We start from the raw sequence: 15392 nt of genomic DNA, 5'->3' as shown, positions 1-15392 counted from the left end.
AGCCACACCAGTCCCTGTTCTGGGACAGGGTGGTGGAGCTCACGTGGTTGAGATGTTCTCAACAGAGAACCAGGGAAGGGAAGGTGGGAACTGTCATCAACCACAGCTGTGGTTGCCTCATCCCTGGAAGCGTCCAAGGCCAGGCTGGACAGGGTTTGGAGTAACCTGGAATAGTGGAAGGTGTCCCTGCCCATGGCAGGGGGTGGAATGAGATCAGCTTTAGGATCCCTCCCAACCCAAAGCAGTCTGTGATTCTGTGATGATCTCACAGATTTTTAAACACCTTCAATAAGGAGATGAGGCCTAAGGGTATTGTACCTCCCCTGCAGAAAACTTCACTTCTCATTTCACTGAGTGTGTACCCAGGATCAACTTTTGTTTCTCAAAAAACCCTGTTTCCATCTCATTTTTCTGCATCAATCCACTCCTTCCATGCCAGGCATTTTCTCACTAATAAAAATCTCCCCCAGGGCTGTGTTTCTGTAACAGTAAAGCTGGAGGAGAGTCTGCTGTCAATAAATCCTGAAGCACTTCACTGTTCTTACTCTCCCTCCAATTCCCTCTTCTCTTCTGTTGCCCTTTCTTGCCAGTGCCATTTTTTGAAGCTTCTCCTTTCATCAGGAAGCTTTCAAGCCAGAGGCAAGGGAAGAGGAGGCACTTGAGTCTCACTGTAGAGCCAGGACAGCAAGGAACTTAAACACATACTCAATTTATGTAAGAATTCAAACCAGAAATGTAAAAAAATTGTTTACAGGAAACTATGACTTATTTGTTTTTCACCACTCAAAAATAAGAAGTATTTCTTGAATAATTTTTTTACATCCATCTCCAGCAGTAGAAAAAAGATTTTTAGTTAATAAAAAACATTTAGTGATTCATTCAATGCTTTGCTTTTACAACAGTGCCTGTAAACTTGCTTTCAGATATTATTTTGATTAATCACTGCATGGGATTTTATACATTATTTTAATAAGTTGTTTGGGTTTGTTTTTTTAATTAAGAGATGGGTAAAACAAAGCCCAGCAAATGACAGTGAGTGAACAAAGACTGCCTGCCTTTAGGGTGGAAAACACCACACAAATCATGGGGATGAGATGCATGTCAGGAAATCAGCCTGGCCAGCACCTGCATCCAAGATGTGGAATACAGTGAGTGGGATGGAAAAGAATCTGCTCATTTTGCTTTTGGTTTTTACTTCTTTTTACATTTCATTAGAAATCCAACAAGCAAAGCTATAAGAAGGGACACAGTAAGGGAGGTTATAAAATTTGGGGGTTCTTTCACCCAGTTTGGTGCAAGATATGTAAATGCTCTGTGCTTGGTGGGGGTGGAATGGCAGCTCTGCCACTTCATCAGTCAATTACTAAAATTAATCAGTATTTTATTCCAAAAACCATGAGAAAATTAAAATAAAATAAAAAACATCACAAGTCTGCCTTACTTCTCTTCCAATAATTAACAAATAACCCCCCCAAAAAAAAATTAAATCCACAATCAAAGTCTATTAGTGTTCTCTAATTTACAACCCTTAGGCACCATAAAAAGTTGAAAAGTAAGATGAAAAAGCTGGACAAAAGTATGACTAAAACCAACTCAAATCCCTGTATTAATCCAAGCTGCTTAGGATGTAAAAAATTCAAACTTTGCTGCACCAGAGGACCAAAGTTGAATTTTTCAGGGATAAGTAATAGGTATTTTGGGTCTAAGCATATTTCTAACTCTTCAAATGTGTCAAGAAATGCCCTGACAAGACAAAGAATGGAAATATTTTAAGATGTCCCTGTATTTTGTAGTTTTTGCATATCACTGCAAATGCAGCCTCACATTAGCTGAACTCAGCTAAGAAGATCAGAGAAACTTCCTGGCATGGCCCTCCAGCAGCTGACACTGCTGATGCCAAAGCAGACAGGCCTAGGAAGGAAAAATGCCTTGGAAAAAAAAAAAAAAAAAAAAGAACTAAAATGTGCATAAACCACAACAAAATTATCCATGGTGGGCTGGAATCAAATCTTCATTACATTTTTATCAAGTACTCAGACTAAGGGCATTACTTGGGGTATCATCTTTCCATCACGAAATCTCAAATTAAGAGCAGGGTGACAGTTTGAAGGGGAAATAAAAGCTTGTTGCTATGGCAATCAATGCAAACTCTCTGTGCCAAGGAAATGTTCAAGTCTAATGGAAAAAAAAAAAACAACTTACAACAGAATAAAAAAAACCCCCAAAGTCTCCTACTTACCAGAATTTAAGTCCCGTCCAGGGTTGAAGGCTCTGCTGTTGACAGTGGTTGAAAGTCTGTCACAGCTGATGGTCCTGGAAACGTTGGTGTTGAAATTTCCATCAAATCTGAAAAGACAACAACAGGATTACCAACTGAACTCTAGCTATTAAACCTACCCAGCATTTACGATGGAAGCATTTATTTTTAATATTTTAATGAAAAGAAGTATTTTGGAAACTCCAACATTATGTGTATTTTAAGGGTCCAGGAAAAATCGTGGCAGCCCCATCCCTGGAAGAGTTCAAGGTCAGGCTGGAGTGACCTGGTCTAGTGGAAGCTGTTCCTGCCCATGGCAGGGGCTGGAATGAGATGAGCATTGGGGTCCCTCCCAACCCAAACCATTCTGGGATCCTACAGAACAATTTTAAACCTGTTTTCTGTGCAAAAACTTGAGGACTTACATTCCAAACAGGAGAAGGAATTTGACAGTCTTAAGTGTTGTCTTGATTAAATCATTCAATACATTCATAACTCTAATGCAAGAAGTATTCTAGTGCATAGTTTTAACAAGAAAATTATAAAATATCATGAAACTAATGCCTTAAAAAAAATAAATAAAAAGGGTTATAAACAACTGGGAAAACCTCAGAAGCTTTCAAGAACTTAAATGCACTTTTGTGTAATTTACATAGGCTAATTTTATTTGATAACATTTGTGTGACCTTGAATATTCTGATGAAATTAGACAGTGTGATTACTCTTGTACTTCAAAAAACCTACTTATTTCTGAATAAAGAATTTTTCTGCCATTTTTCTGTTCCTAAGAAATGACAACAAATGAGGTCTGCATAACATCCTGTTCTGGACAAAGAGTTCTAACCAGCCTTTGTGGTGTGAAAGCTGATAAGAAACAAGTCTTGGAGAGAAATTGGGCAGAGCAGGGGTTTGTTCGATACCATCATGACAAAGCCAGTGAGTTCCAACTATTTCAACCAATATGGTGCCTGCTAAGGATGGGAGGACACTGATTTTCCGGTTCTGCCCTTGGAGTGGTTGCTGTAAGTAAGTGGTTGCTGGTTTGTAGTCACAGACAATAAAACAATTCACTTCCAAATCATCCCCTTGAAACAACAATTAGCAGGAACAAAACCCACAGACAGATGGAACTGGTTACCGCAAGGAAATTTCAAGTTGTGATACCACGAAGAGAGTCTTTTGTAAGCAAACTAAACCTCTCCTAATTCAACAATCTTTCTTTCAGCCCAATTCAGAATCATTTTGTTCTGCAGGGACGTGGCTGAACAGCCCCACAGCAGCTCAGAGCCTCCACCTCTGGCTTTGGGGGATCCTCCCATGAACAATGTAGGAAAACCTTTTAGGACTTACAGGTGAAAAACCACTAGGAAAGATAAAAATAGGTGTTATTAGGAGTAAGATCAGCACCTCTGTAGGTGACTGGATCCACTTCCAGAGATGTCAGCCTCACAAAACCAGGCCAAGGCTGCACACACAGGGCATGGGTTTGTCTGTTGGCAGTGGTCCATGCCACTACAGCCATATTTAAGGTTAGGTTGGAGGTTTCTTTGCTTCAAACAGAGGTTTAACTTCTGTTATGAGTGAAGAGAACAGCACAGCCTCCTCACAAGCTTAGAAATTTGCCCTTCAAGTATAGAAGCCATGTCCTGAGAATGCACTATTAAATTCCTTCCTGATTTTCTGAATTAGAAATTAATAAAATTATCTTTTCTGCAAAGGCATAACAAAACCTCAGACACGGAATCCTTTGGTCTTAATGTCAGATTAAATTGTATGACTCCTGTAAGAGCCACACAAGTCTCATTTTACACACTTAGAGCCCATCAGACTGGAAGTTCTGTGTGAAGAAGCTCTAATCAATCTGAATTTCTGAATTTGCAGAATGTGATCATTATTTATTACCAACCCCTTAATTTTAATATCATCACTGACACATAGAAATGTCAATAAAAACAATGACTCCTGAAACTGAGACGCCTGAAAATTAGTTTAATCTACATCCATAAACACTGCAATCCTAAACTAACTTTAGTGTTATTCATAAAGGAGATAAATGAAACTACCAGTGAACAGTTAGTCAAAAATAAAAATTTAAAAAAAAAAAAAAAAAAAAAAAAACTTGGAAATATATATTTGGAAATATATATATTTGGAAATAATGATTTGCCCTCTCATACTTTCAAAATTACATAGAATAAATGCAGTTTATATATAGTTCTACCCATTTTGGTCACTACTTTTAATATACGTACATAAACGCTGGGTAAAAAATTCATTTTAAAGTTGCAGATCTTCTACCATATAAATGCAAATGCAGACAGAGAATGCAAGGTTTGGCATCAGGGAGCCCCAGAGCAGTTTGTCCACAAATTCTCTCTCTCATCCCTTAACAAATATTTTATATAGCTCAGCCTTTTGACATATTTGGGTTAACCTAAATGAACACAAATGTTTAACTCCTCTTGCCCTCCTCCATCCCCACCTCAATTAGGAACTTGCTCATCAGTGGAGAAATATATCAAACACACTCAGTGATGAGGGGAGGGAGTAACACCAACTACAGCAGGGACAAGGACAGGCAGCTAAACTTTTGCTCTACAAAAAACACTGTGGGTTCCTTTTTGGCCACAGATGTTCAGTGCTTTTGGTATTTTATCCCAAACAGCTCAAACAACAGCACTCCACTGGCACTGGGGTTTTGATTCCAGACTCAGGTAGGGACAAAGAGCTTTGGGTGATCAGAGAACCACAGAATGGTTTGAGCTGGGAGGGGCCTTTAGAAGTCATTGAGTCTCATCCCCTGCCATGGGCAGGGACACCTTCCACTATCCCAGGTTGCTCCAAGCCCCATCCAAACTGGCCTTGGACACTTCCAGTGATGGGACAGCCACAGCTGCTCTGGGCAACCTGTGCCAGGGCCTCACCACCCTCACAGTGAACAACTAATATCCCATCTAACCCTGCCCTCCTTCAGCTTAAAGCCATTCCCCCTTGTCCTGCATGCCTTTGTAAATAGTCCCTCTTGATCTTCTGCATTATCCTGGCTCTTCACAGCAAGGAAGAGAGAGTGAGAAATGGACCCTCCTGACCAGCATCCCCCTCCCAGGATGTGAGATCAGGAAGGATCCACTGTCAGACACCAAAAGCAGCCAAACTGTGATGCCTTTGAGCTCTACACAGGCTCATCACTCCGCTGGGAACTGCTTGTTGACATTATTGGCACCTGATCCCTGAGAAATCTCCCAAGTCCTCTCCGTCGAGGAAAAGCCTTGACATTTTGCAGGAACGCAGTGCTCAGACCCAGGCTGTGGCTTTTCCCATCCCCATTAAAGTGTAACCACTTCAAAAAAATCACAGCTCTTACCAAGCGAGCAAAACTGCTGATTTTTTGCTGGCTAAAGAATCTGCAGCCTGAGATTGATTGATAACGGATGGGTTTCACAAAAAGCACGTTTATCTTGGGGCAAAACCAAAAAACCTGCGAATTAAACATCTCCAGGCTAAAGAAATATTTCTGAGCAACACTAAAGAACAAACTCTGAGGGAAAAATAATGACTTTTCAGGATGTAAGCAAATTGTCCCAGTGTTCCCATCAAAATCCATTAGCGATGGCAACGGGATACCTTGTTAGGAACTAACATTATTCATGTCTCAGAACATGGGCAGTAAATGCTGAGGTTGAATTCAAAATCATCAGGTTTGACTCTGCCATGCCTTCTAGGAAGGCAAAAACAAATTTATCACCCCCAACTTCCCTTCCATTGGAGCTCCTGCAGCCCCAGACCCCTCACCACAGGCCAAGGGGAACAGAGTTTTAGGTATAAACCCCCCATTTACATTGCATTTTTTATTGGAGCATTTTAATGCAAAAATCAACAAAGTCCTCAGCTTTTCTCAGAAGCAAGTTTCATGTTACCCCTCAGGAAGATGAAGACATGGATGACTAAAGAATCTGCAGCAGAGTTGGGAAAAGGGAGCAGAAAATTATTGCAGCACATCCCATTCCTCCTTCTTGTTACAGCACATGAGCAGCAAAAGGAAATACAGTTAATGAGAGAGTGGCATAAATAAAATATGAAGAATTGTTTTAAGCCACATAAATTAAAGACCAGCCCTCAGACAGACCTGTCATGCAAGAGCAAGGGCTGCTCCAGGCTGAGCTAAGGTGGGATATCTACTTCAAACCTCTTTTCAGGTGCAGTTTGCCTTAAAATTGCACCTTGCAATGAAGTGTATTTTTTAAGTGCCACTGGTTCCATGACACGAGAACCTTGAGAAGAGACCAGTTCCCCTCCCAAGTGCATGTCCTTAGAAAAACAAGACCAGGAACTGTGCAGAGGCAGCACTGTGGTAAGTTTGCTTTGCAATATTTGCCATCATTTGAATTATGCTGGAAATGTTTCTTTTGGGTGCTTCTAAGTTGTTTTAATTCAGAATAATATATTTGAGCATCTTCCCCATTAAAGCCACAATTAAAACTAAAGCCCCAGCACAGCCAAGTGGCATTTACAGCAAATGTTTATATTCTTGGCTGTAACTACTGGTTTTACCTTTACAACATATTTATACCTTGCACATTTTCCACACTAATTTCAAACCATACAAACCTTCCCATCACTCACTTTGGAAGAAGTTAAAAAGCCCATAAATTTATGTATTTTAATATTTGAAGAAATGCATTGCTCAGCACCCTTTCTCTGCTCAAAGGAGACAATTTTTACCAGTGTCTTCCCTCACTTTTTACCAGTGTCTCCCTAAATTTTTACCTGCATCCACCACTTTTGCAAGGAGCACGACCCTAAGGTGGATGAGAACAGCGATGGCTGACCAAGGTCTTCTCTGAGATCTGGCCCAAAATGTTCTAGGTGACAACACCACATCCAACTTTCGGGAAGCCCTCCAGAATCCTTCCCAATGAAAACACATCAAACCCTTGCATTTAGATAAAATTTTGTACTTATTTAACCCCAAGCCAAAGACATTGGCTGAAACTCCCTTCCAAGCCAGGTCTGCTCACCCCATCCCCCTTTCCCTGCATTTTTCCAAGCCCTTCCTTCTGGATTCGCTTTAATGAAGACCCGATCGAAGGCGCATCCCGAGGGAGCAAACAGAGCTGCGACTCCCACTTTGATCTCTTCCCCATGGAGAACCCGCTCCCTGCCTGGCTCGCAAGATGTTCATGTGATTGACGTTGGCTCTGATGTACAAACTGCTTTGAACTTCACACACTCAATTCCCATCAGGCCGCGCTCATTTTTATTCTCCTTCAACAGGATTTACGAGCGGGAGATCAGCAAGTGGAGGAGATAAAATAAATTTGCAGGGGCTTTGAATCTCACATCAAACCAGGGCTCGAGTGAGCTCCAATTGGATTGTGCTCGGCCTGAATTTACACTGTAAATCAGCCTCTTTTGTACAGTTTCAGTTTAGCGAGCTGTGCATAAAAATGGCACTTGAGCAGCTGCTGAGGGCTTCACGTTGTTTTAACATTCATTTCTTTCCCCCCTTTCCCTTTTCCCTTTAAGCTGCCATCAGTATGCAAATGAAATTATGTAAGTTGGCTCAAAATTCAGCAGTTCCTTTGAAATCCACAACTAGGCCTGTTTGCTTGATTGCAGGGTAAGATTTTAACTCCTATTTTACATAAATACTTCAATATATGGTCCCCGTTGCATCTAAACAGAATGCTGGAAAACAATGTTTTTATTAATAAACTGAAAAAAACAAACCTATTGATGGTTCAGTTAACCAATTTCTTCTGGCAAGGCATTAAAGTTGCTCCAATTATTTCAACTATTCTTGAAAAAGTCCAAACGTTCTTGCTCTCAGGTGTGAATAAAGTGTATTACTGGAAGAAGGATTCAACCCAGTAACAGAAATTATTCCAAAACCCATTTTTTCGTGAGGCTTTTGGCTACATTAGAAGTAAAGCAACAGTCCAAAAGAGCAATTTCCTAAATACCTCCTGCAGTTTATGGACAAATCAAAGTCCTGCCAAGACTATGTACACTCCCTACACCTTCTACTGCAGCCTGATACTCTGCAAGAACAGCAAATACATCTTAAATTTCATTCTGAGTGGCCCACCCACTTCTCCTTTGGAAGTGCAGCTCTTCAGATGTTGCAGCAACAGAAGGAACTGAATGGGATTCCCGTTATCTCCCACTTAACTGCTCGGGAGAGGAAAGATAAACACAGAAAGAGCTGTGATAAAACTGAACTGCATTAGCAAATATTTAACCATCTGTGTTTTTTTTTTTAAAAAAGACGAAAAAACCAGACCACTTTTGAAGGCAGTATCACAGTCAGGGAGTAAATGATTTTCAAATATAGGTTTGTAAACTCACTTATTCAAACAGCCCCTATTAATGTTTGCAATGCAACACTGCCAAGGAGCCTGTTTTACCAACAAACACTTTTCCATTCCGTTTCCTTTCACAAATTTAGATAAATGCATTCCCTGAGCTCTTATCAGCATACTTAAATAAAGAGCAAAAATAGATTTCCAGCTGCCTTGAAACATGGATGTTTAGAGCAAAAGTAGAAATATTGATTATGCCAATGAGACTCTAAATAGATGGGTTTGGAGACCTGGGACAACTTCCCACAAAAAACCAGCAGTGAAATTCATTTCTGTCCTCCAGGGTAGAAGCAAAGAGTACAGGGGATGTTTCCACCAGTATGTGTGCATCCAAATCCAACGTGCAGGTACAGCTTTATTGGCCACCTCTCACAGCAGGGATGACACAAGGGGTGGCTTCCCAGACCTGCCACTCTGTCCTTCTCTCCCTGCTCAAATCCAAGTCAAAGGCAACTCAAGGAATCTGGGTTTCCTACCTTCTCTCACAGACACCCAAGGACATGAAATGCTGAAGCACATCAGAGCAATGGGTCTCAAAACTGGGCAGGAGAGGAGAAGGATCCAGGCTGGGTTAGGGAAAATTTTGTTTGTCTTCCTTTAAAAGCCTTGTCTTTTTTTCATTGGAAAAGCTGCAAAGGCAGCTTTGTGTTTCCTTACAAATGCATCTGATTAATAACTTACAGCCTGTTTTCTTTTTTTTGGAAGGCAATTTTCCTGCAGCCATGCAGGGCTTTGCTATGCTGAGAAACCACTGGTTTGTCCTGTATGGTGCCAGTTCTGTAAAGTGCATATGTTCAACTGTATCTTCACATGTACTTATGATGCAAACACAACTTGGACTTACCTGGCAAACTGGAACTTTAACCTGGCACACTGGAGCTACTTCTGGAAGCCTCCTAAAAGAGCCAGTTAGCACCAATCACAGATTTTCCTAAATAAGGCATTTTGTGTAGCAGGTAGGTGACTCAAACATTACCCACATGTCAGACTTATCCTTCATGTGGAAAGAGTTTGATTTTATTTCCTCTGCAAATGTTCAATATACAACACCTGTTTATCTACTTATTGCCATCCAGGCCAACACCATACTTAAGAATAAAGCTATTTCATTGTCACTCACACGCAAAGCTGATGCTTCCAAAGCTGTTTCCCAAAATTAATTTCTTAAATCCTTATGTAGACACTTCTCACAATTGACATGTATCCCATCAGTTCCCACTGCAGGTGCAGGGAAGCTGCAGGTGCTCAGGACTTCTGATAAATAAACACTCTCCAATTCTTTTCCCTGCCCTCTTGCTGACACTGTCACAGCCCCATCTGCACATCAGCCCACCTGAGTTCCAAGATTTCCTAAATCCCTACCAAGAGCTTTTAGGTATGAAAACCAGGAGACATCATCTTGTGCACAAAGGTACTTATCCTCTTAAGGAGGAAGACACTTTAATTAAAACATTGTCTTGTAAATAACCACCCAATTCAGTCTTGATAGGGAATGTCTGGAGACAGCATGAAATCTGTTTCTCATGGCTCCTTCAGCAGCCTTTGTTAGTGAGGAGACACAAAGCCTCATTTTTCCAGCAGGGATTTCTTGGAGGATTAGAAGATGCATTTCACTTGACATCCGTTTTCCTTATCTCCCATCAGTTTCGCTAAGAGCCTGGAGCACTTGATCCATATTAACTCTGTCTCCTTGGAGCAGCACCTCCTCCCAACTGCTCTGAGCACTTCCCTGGGAAAAGGAGCCTTTCCCTGGCAAAAGGAGCCAGTCTCCAGGCTCCAACCTGGACACAAACAGAGCCCAGATGCTTTGGCAGGTAGCAGACCTCTGAACCAACCCCTCTGAGATGGCTCAAAGCTCTGCTCTCTGCCCGCTCTGCTCTCCCTCTGCGTCACCGTGGTTTTGCCATTCCCAAACCCTGATTTAGTAGAAATGAAAATGCAAACTGATACATCTGAAGAAAGGATCAGCAAAATCTAGAGAGGAACACACAGTCCCTGCTCTGTTCACCTCCCCTGCCCATGTACTTAGGCGTGTGATTAATTTCCCTTTACCCAAGCGCATATTTAGACTCTTTGGTAAACCAGATGAGCATAATTGTATGATTAAATGTTTGTGGAATTAAGGCCTAGGGAATAGTCCCTTGCCAAAACCACTCGATAGCCACCAACTGCACTGCCTCATCTAGTTGGTGTTGCATATTCTAATTTATTTCTTTTCACCACTGTCCAAAACAAGGCAGTTCCACTGCACAAACCTGCCCTGGTGCGGGAACAAACACACAACTGCTGTACTTACACTAGATAAACCAGTACATGTCGGGTACAATATAGCAACCCAAACACAGTCAGGCTGGTAATTTTAATCCAAAACTAATCACTATGGACTGCAATCAGTCACATGAAAACTTTTTTATTTGGGCTTTTCACTGTAAACCCAGCACCACATCATGGCAATAACATAAATATTGCTTTCCCTGTCATATCTCACTACTCAACTAAACAAGCAAGCCAAATATCAGGTTCATGTTATAACCCAGTTGGTGCTTTGTTGGGTCCTATTTTGTATCATTTATTTACAGTCACCAGGTGTGGAAGTCTCACAGTTTATCTCAAGCAACAAGGCAAACTCCTCTTTGAAGCCAATGCTTGGATTTTCAAGATAAAGACAAGGAAACACAAGGCCACAAATGGATAATTTTGTTAATGGTAACAACAAACACAAACTGAAGATAACAAGCCATTAAAAGAAAACCTGAAGAAAAAAAATCCTTTCTCTACAGAATAGTTCAGCATCTCCCTCACAAGTTAATTTTTCCAAAACCAATCCAAACTTGCAGCATTCCCTATGGAATGTCAGTAAGTTGGACGGCAATGTAAAAGGCTGATGGAACAATCACCTGGCAGCAGGAAGTGCCATTTCAAATGTCTCTTTTTAGAGGCTGAACACCATGTGAAAAACAGCCTTAAACACTGTGGGACAGGCCTTCAAATCTGCCTTAAAAATACACCCCGAAGACAACGTGCTCCTGACACTGTTCTTGCCCCAAGTGTTTGCTTAAGTGAAGAGGCCACATGACAAAACACCAAGAAAAAGAACGCACAGAGTTAAGGAGTTGTAACACAAATATTTCACAACCCTCCTGAACCAAAGTCACAGCCCTAAGGACACACACATTTTCAAGGCACAATCTAAAGCAAGGTAGCTCATGAAAACAGCAAACAGCACAGACAAATCTGTGTCTTCTTCCATGTGACCTCTTCTGTAGCAGCAGCTGATAAATGCTCCAAACCAAAATATTATAATTATCGTTGCTCTAACGCCAGCACTCTTCTGCCCAACTAACACACACATTTTAAACATCAAGGATAAGCTGTTGTCAGCAACAGTACATCCAATTAACATCCCACATGTGCAAGCCTCCTCATAGCTCGAGCAAGTTACTCCACAAATTAAACATGGAAGAATTCACAATATGATCACAATATCCAGGTGGGAGATGCTTTTAAAACTCCGTATTCAAGGTTTGCATAAACTTTCCATAAATTGAGAAGCTGTGGCTGCCCCATCCCTGGAAGTGTCCAAAGCCAGGTCGGATGGGGTTTGGAGCAACCTGGGATAGTGGAAGGTGTGCCTGCCCATGGCAGGGGTTGGAATGAAACTATTTTTAAGGTTCCTTCCAAGTCAAACATCAAACATTTCAATGATTCTATGAAATGGATAGTTACTCTTGTTCTTTTCAAGAGCATATGGAACTAAATGTTTAAAATGTTGAACACTGAAAAAATTATTACCCTTTTATTGGAAAAATCAGACCCTCTATCACACCTTCCTACAATGAGGAAACATAATTGCCTATTCTGCAAATAGGCAGCATAATAAAACATGATTAAACATAACCAACTGCCCAGATTTAGACTATTCAAAACCCCTGTATTTAAAAACAAAACAAATTGAACATGAACAAATCCAGTTTCCAAGCAATATACTTAATTTCTGTAAACCTCTGTATCAAACAGCAGCACGTCAACTTGATTTAACTGTAAAGCAGCATTTTTAGCATGTGATGTACTGACCAACTCGTGATTTTGGTTACTTCAAAGGAGAAAAAAAACAGTCCCATGACCAGCTTGAGAAGAATTATTCAAGGCTAGCAGTGTCTCAGTGCAAAAAATGGTATCCTGGATCTAGACAGACTCATTTAGTATAGCAGACTTTGAAGGGTTGAATAAACTTTTTTCCTTTTTTTCTTTTTGTCTCCAGCTGACTCCCAGTTCTTGTTTAAAGCTCCTCGTTAAGCACTGATGTGGTAGAAATCTAAAAGAATCTGAGGACAAGGTTAGAGGCACCTCTGGAGCTCTGTCGTCTCCCTTTTTCAGAGTTATCCAAAGTAGCAGAAAATACAGGCCATTTTCTCAAAGAAATCATAATTTTTCATCGTTTTTAAGGGACAGCATAAGTAATTTCAGAATTTAATACTCACTCCATCATAGATGGTGGAATAGTACAGCAGTCCTGGATGGCAGTCAAGGGTGAGGTGAGATGGGCAGTGTATGATGCTTCCACTACTTGCTTGTTACGATTCACAACGTCCAAGTAACGGTTAAATTTTTCACGAATCTTTTTTGCCAACTGCAAAAAGAAGTAAAAAAGAAATACTAAAGTTAAGTCACTTTCTCTGTATTACCCATTTCTTGTTAACCAACATCAATGGAAAGTAAAAGCTGCATGTGTTAAATATGACAGTTGTCTGATTTGCTCACTGGACTTTTATTTCAGTGGTTTAAGCATTGGCCACAGAAAGCAGTAAAGGCAAAAAGACAAAATACATTTACCATCTAGAAATGGGTGCTTAAACTTAAGAGTTTTTCATGTATGAAAAGTGTAATTTCCACTGCATCAAACTTCCCTTTCATTAAGAACTGACACCTGGAGGTGACTCTGCCTGTACTACTGGCTTAGAACTGAAGTGCTCCAAAGCCTGACAAGGGTATGATGGAGACTTAAACAGGCCACAGGTCAACTTAATGAAGCTCTAGGAAAGCCCAAATAATAGTGTGAGAGAAGCCATCACCTCCACAGAACTCTCCTACTGCTCCAAGAGCAAACAGACAACAGCAAGTCTCCCATTGCACTGCATCTGCTTACAGGAGCAACCTCAGGATCCAGAGAACCCCAAATACTGCCATGAATGTTTCTCTGTCCATCAACAGCTTCCTCAATCAGGTGGATCTGTGCAGATGTATTTCATAACTCCTTTCATGCAGATTTGGCCAAAATAAGCCATCCCAGCTCTTGCTTTTCCTCTGTATTTGCTGCTGCTTTCCTGGGAGGCTCCACAGGCTCTTGGTTCAGCGTCACCTGAATGATTTTCTTCATCGATCTCGCCACTCACTGGGCCTCATCATAAGCTACAACAGCTTCAAATGCAGACCTCAACTACAAAATGAAAAATTTCTAATTGATGTTATAATAAAACAGAAAGAAAATAATGAAAACTTCCTCGCACTGGTGAAATTCCTCCTGAAGCCTTCTGCTGTCAGAATTCCCCCTGAGGAAGGCAACCACTTATAAATAAGGATAAGGTTTAGAGGTTACACTATTTTAAGAGCCAATTTCTCTCCTTTCAGAAAGTGAAACCAAACACTGTCGTCCCTCCCCAGCAATTCTCAGGCCTTTTAATAAAATTAAACTTTAAAAACAGAAAATTGGGTACTTCAGCCCTTCTTTTAAAATGTTTCTTGAAAGAACTAAAAAAAAAGGTAAAAATAGATCAACTAATTTTTGCAAACAAGTATTTCCAAATATCAGAGTCGGTTGGTGTGTGATTTGAAGGACTTTCTGCAGGCAGAGCTCTCTCCATGCCAGGCAGACTCCAAGCAGGGGGAAGGCTCCCCGTGTTAACAAGGGCAGAGCCTGCTGGGACACATCACAGGCCCATTGAAGTCGCTGTGCTGTCAGATAAGAGCTCACTTGTGTCTCCTTCATTAGGCCCTTCCCAACAAGCCTGACTAATGACTCTGCCAGGGAAAACTGGAAGGCAAAAATCTGTGGCTGTTCCTTGAGCAAACGTGACAGTAAACAGTTATCAGGAAGCATCAGATTTTACAAGAAACATTTACTGAGACTTGTGCTCCTGGTCTTTCATCAAAGTGAGAAATTAATAAAACAGATCAGGCTTTTTTTTTTTTTTTGCTCTGCACATTCTGTACCCTTTTCACATCAATACTTCTATTATATTTAATCATCAGCCAGACATATCCTAAATGAAAGAGAATAATCTTTCAACACTGAGGTGCTGAATATTCAGAAATGCTGCATTTTGCAATTCTGCAAACTTCTCCAGAGCTAACCCAGCTCCTTACTCCACACCACTCCCCTCTCCTGCTCCCTGGACACCCCAAACACTGTGGGGATGATTTAATGGAGCCACTACAAGTGCCGAGAAACGCTGCCAGTTTTTCCACATCCCCTGGACTAACAAATGTCTTTCCTGACGATTACTAACGGGACATTTTGTCGTGATTTACTTTGCTATATGAACAACGAGGCCCACGCTGATACAGCACTGCCTTTGCTTCCATTGTTCCCAGGGAATGCTGCAGCTCCACGACAGGTCTCCTGGGAGCACAGGTTTTAATAGGACCTTGCTCAAATGACTTGCAGAATTATACCTAATTAGCTGTGTAGAATGATTTATTGCCAAGGCACCAGAGGACTACTAATGGGCTGCTCCATGTTAGACATCCAACACTATTAAATTGCTCCCAGTTGT

At 41.0% G+C, this 15392-nt stretch overlaps 1 protein-coding gene across 2 annotated transcripts in view; it reads right to left on the bottom strand.

Annotated features, from left to right (window-relative positions):
• Positions 1 to 15392, bottom strand: part of CACHD1 (cache domain containing 1) — a 93547-nt gene that overhangs the window by 40621 nt on the left and 37534 nt on the right. For both annotated transcript variants that reach the window (XM_050307422.1, XM_050307423.1), the window contains exons 3-4: positions 13101 to 13249; positions 2240 to 2346 (exon numbers count right to left, since the gene is read on the bottom strand). In XM_050307422.1, the coding sequence (XP_050163379.1) occupies positions 2240 to 2346; positions 13101 to 13249 (256 nt within the window). The remainder of the gene's footprint in view (positions 1 to 2239; positions 2347 to 13100; positions 13250 to 15392) is intronic.

This window comes from Myiozetetes cayanensis, unplaced genomic scaffold (genome assembly GCF_022539395.1).
Source record: "Myiozetetes cayanensis isolate MyiCay16 unplaced genomic scaffold, myiCay2020 scf12, whole genome shotgun sequence".
NCBI classification, from domain to species: domain Eukaryota; kingdom Metazoa; phylum Chordata; class Aves; order Passeriformes; family Tyrannidae; genus Myiozetetes; species Myiozetetes cayanensis.
The sequence above is the reverse complement of the archived record's forward strand: the minus strand, read 5'-3'. Positions and strand labels throughout refer to the sequence as shown.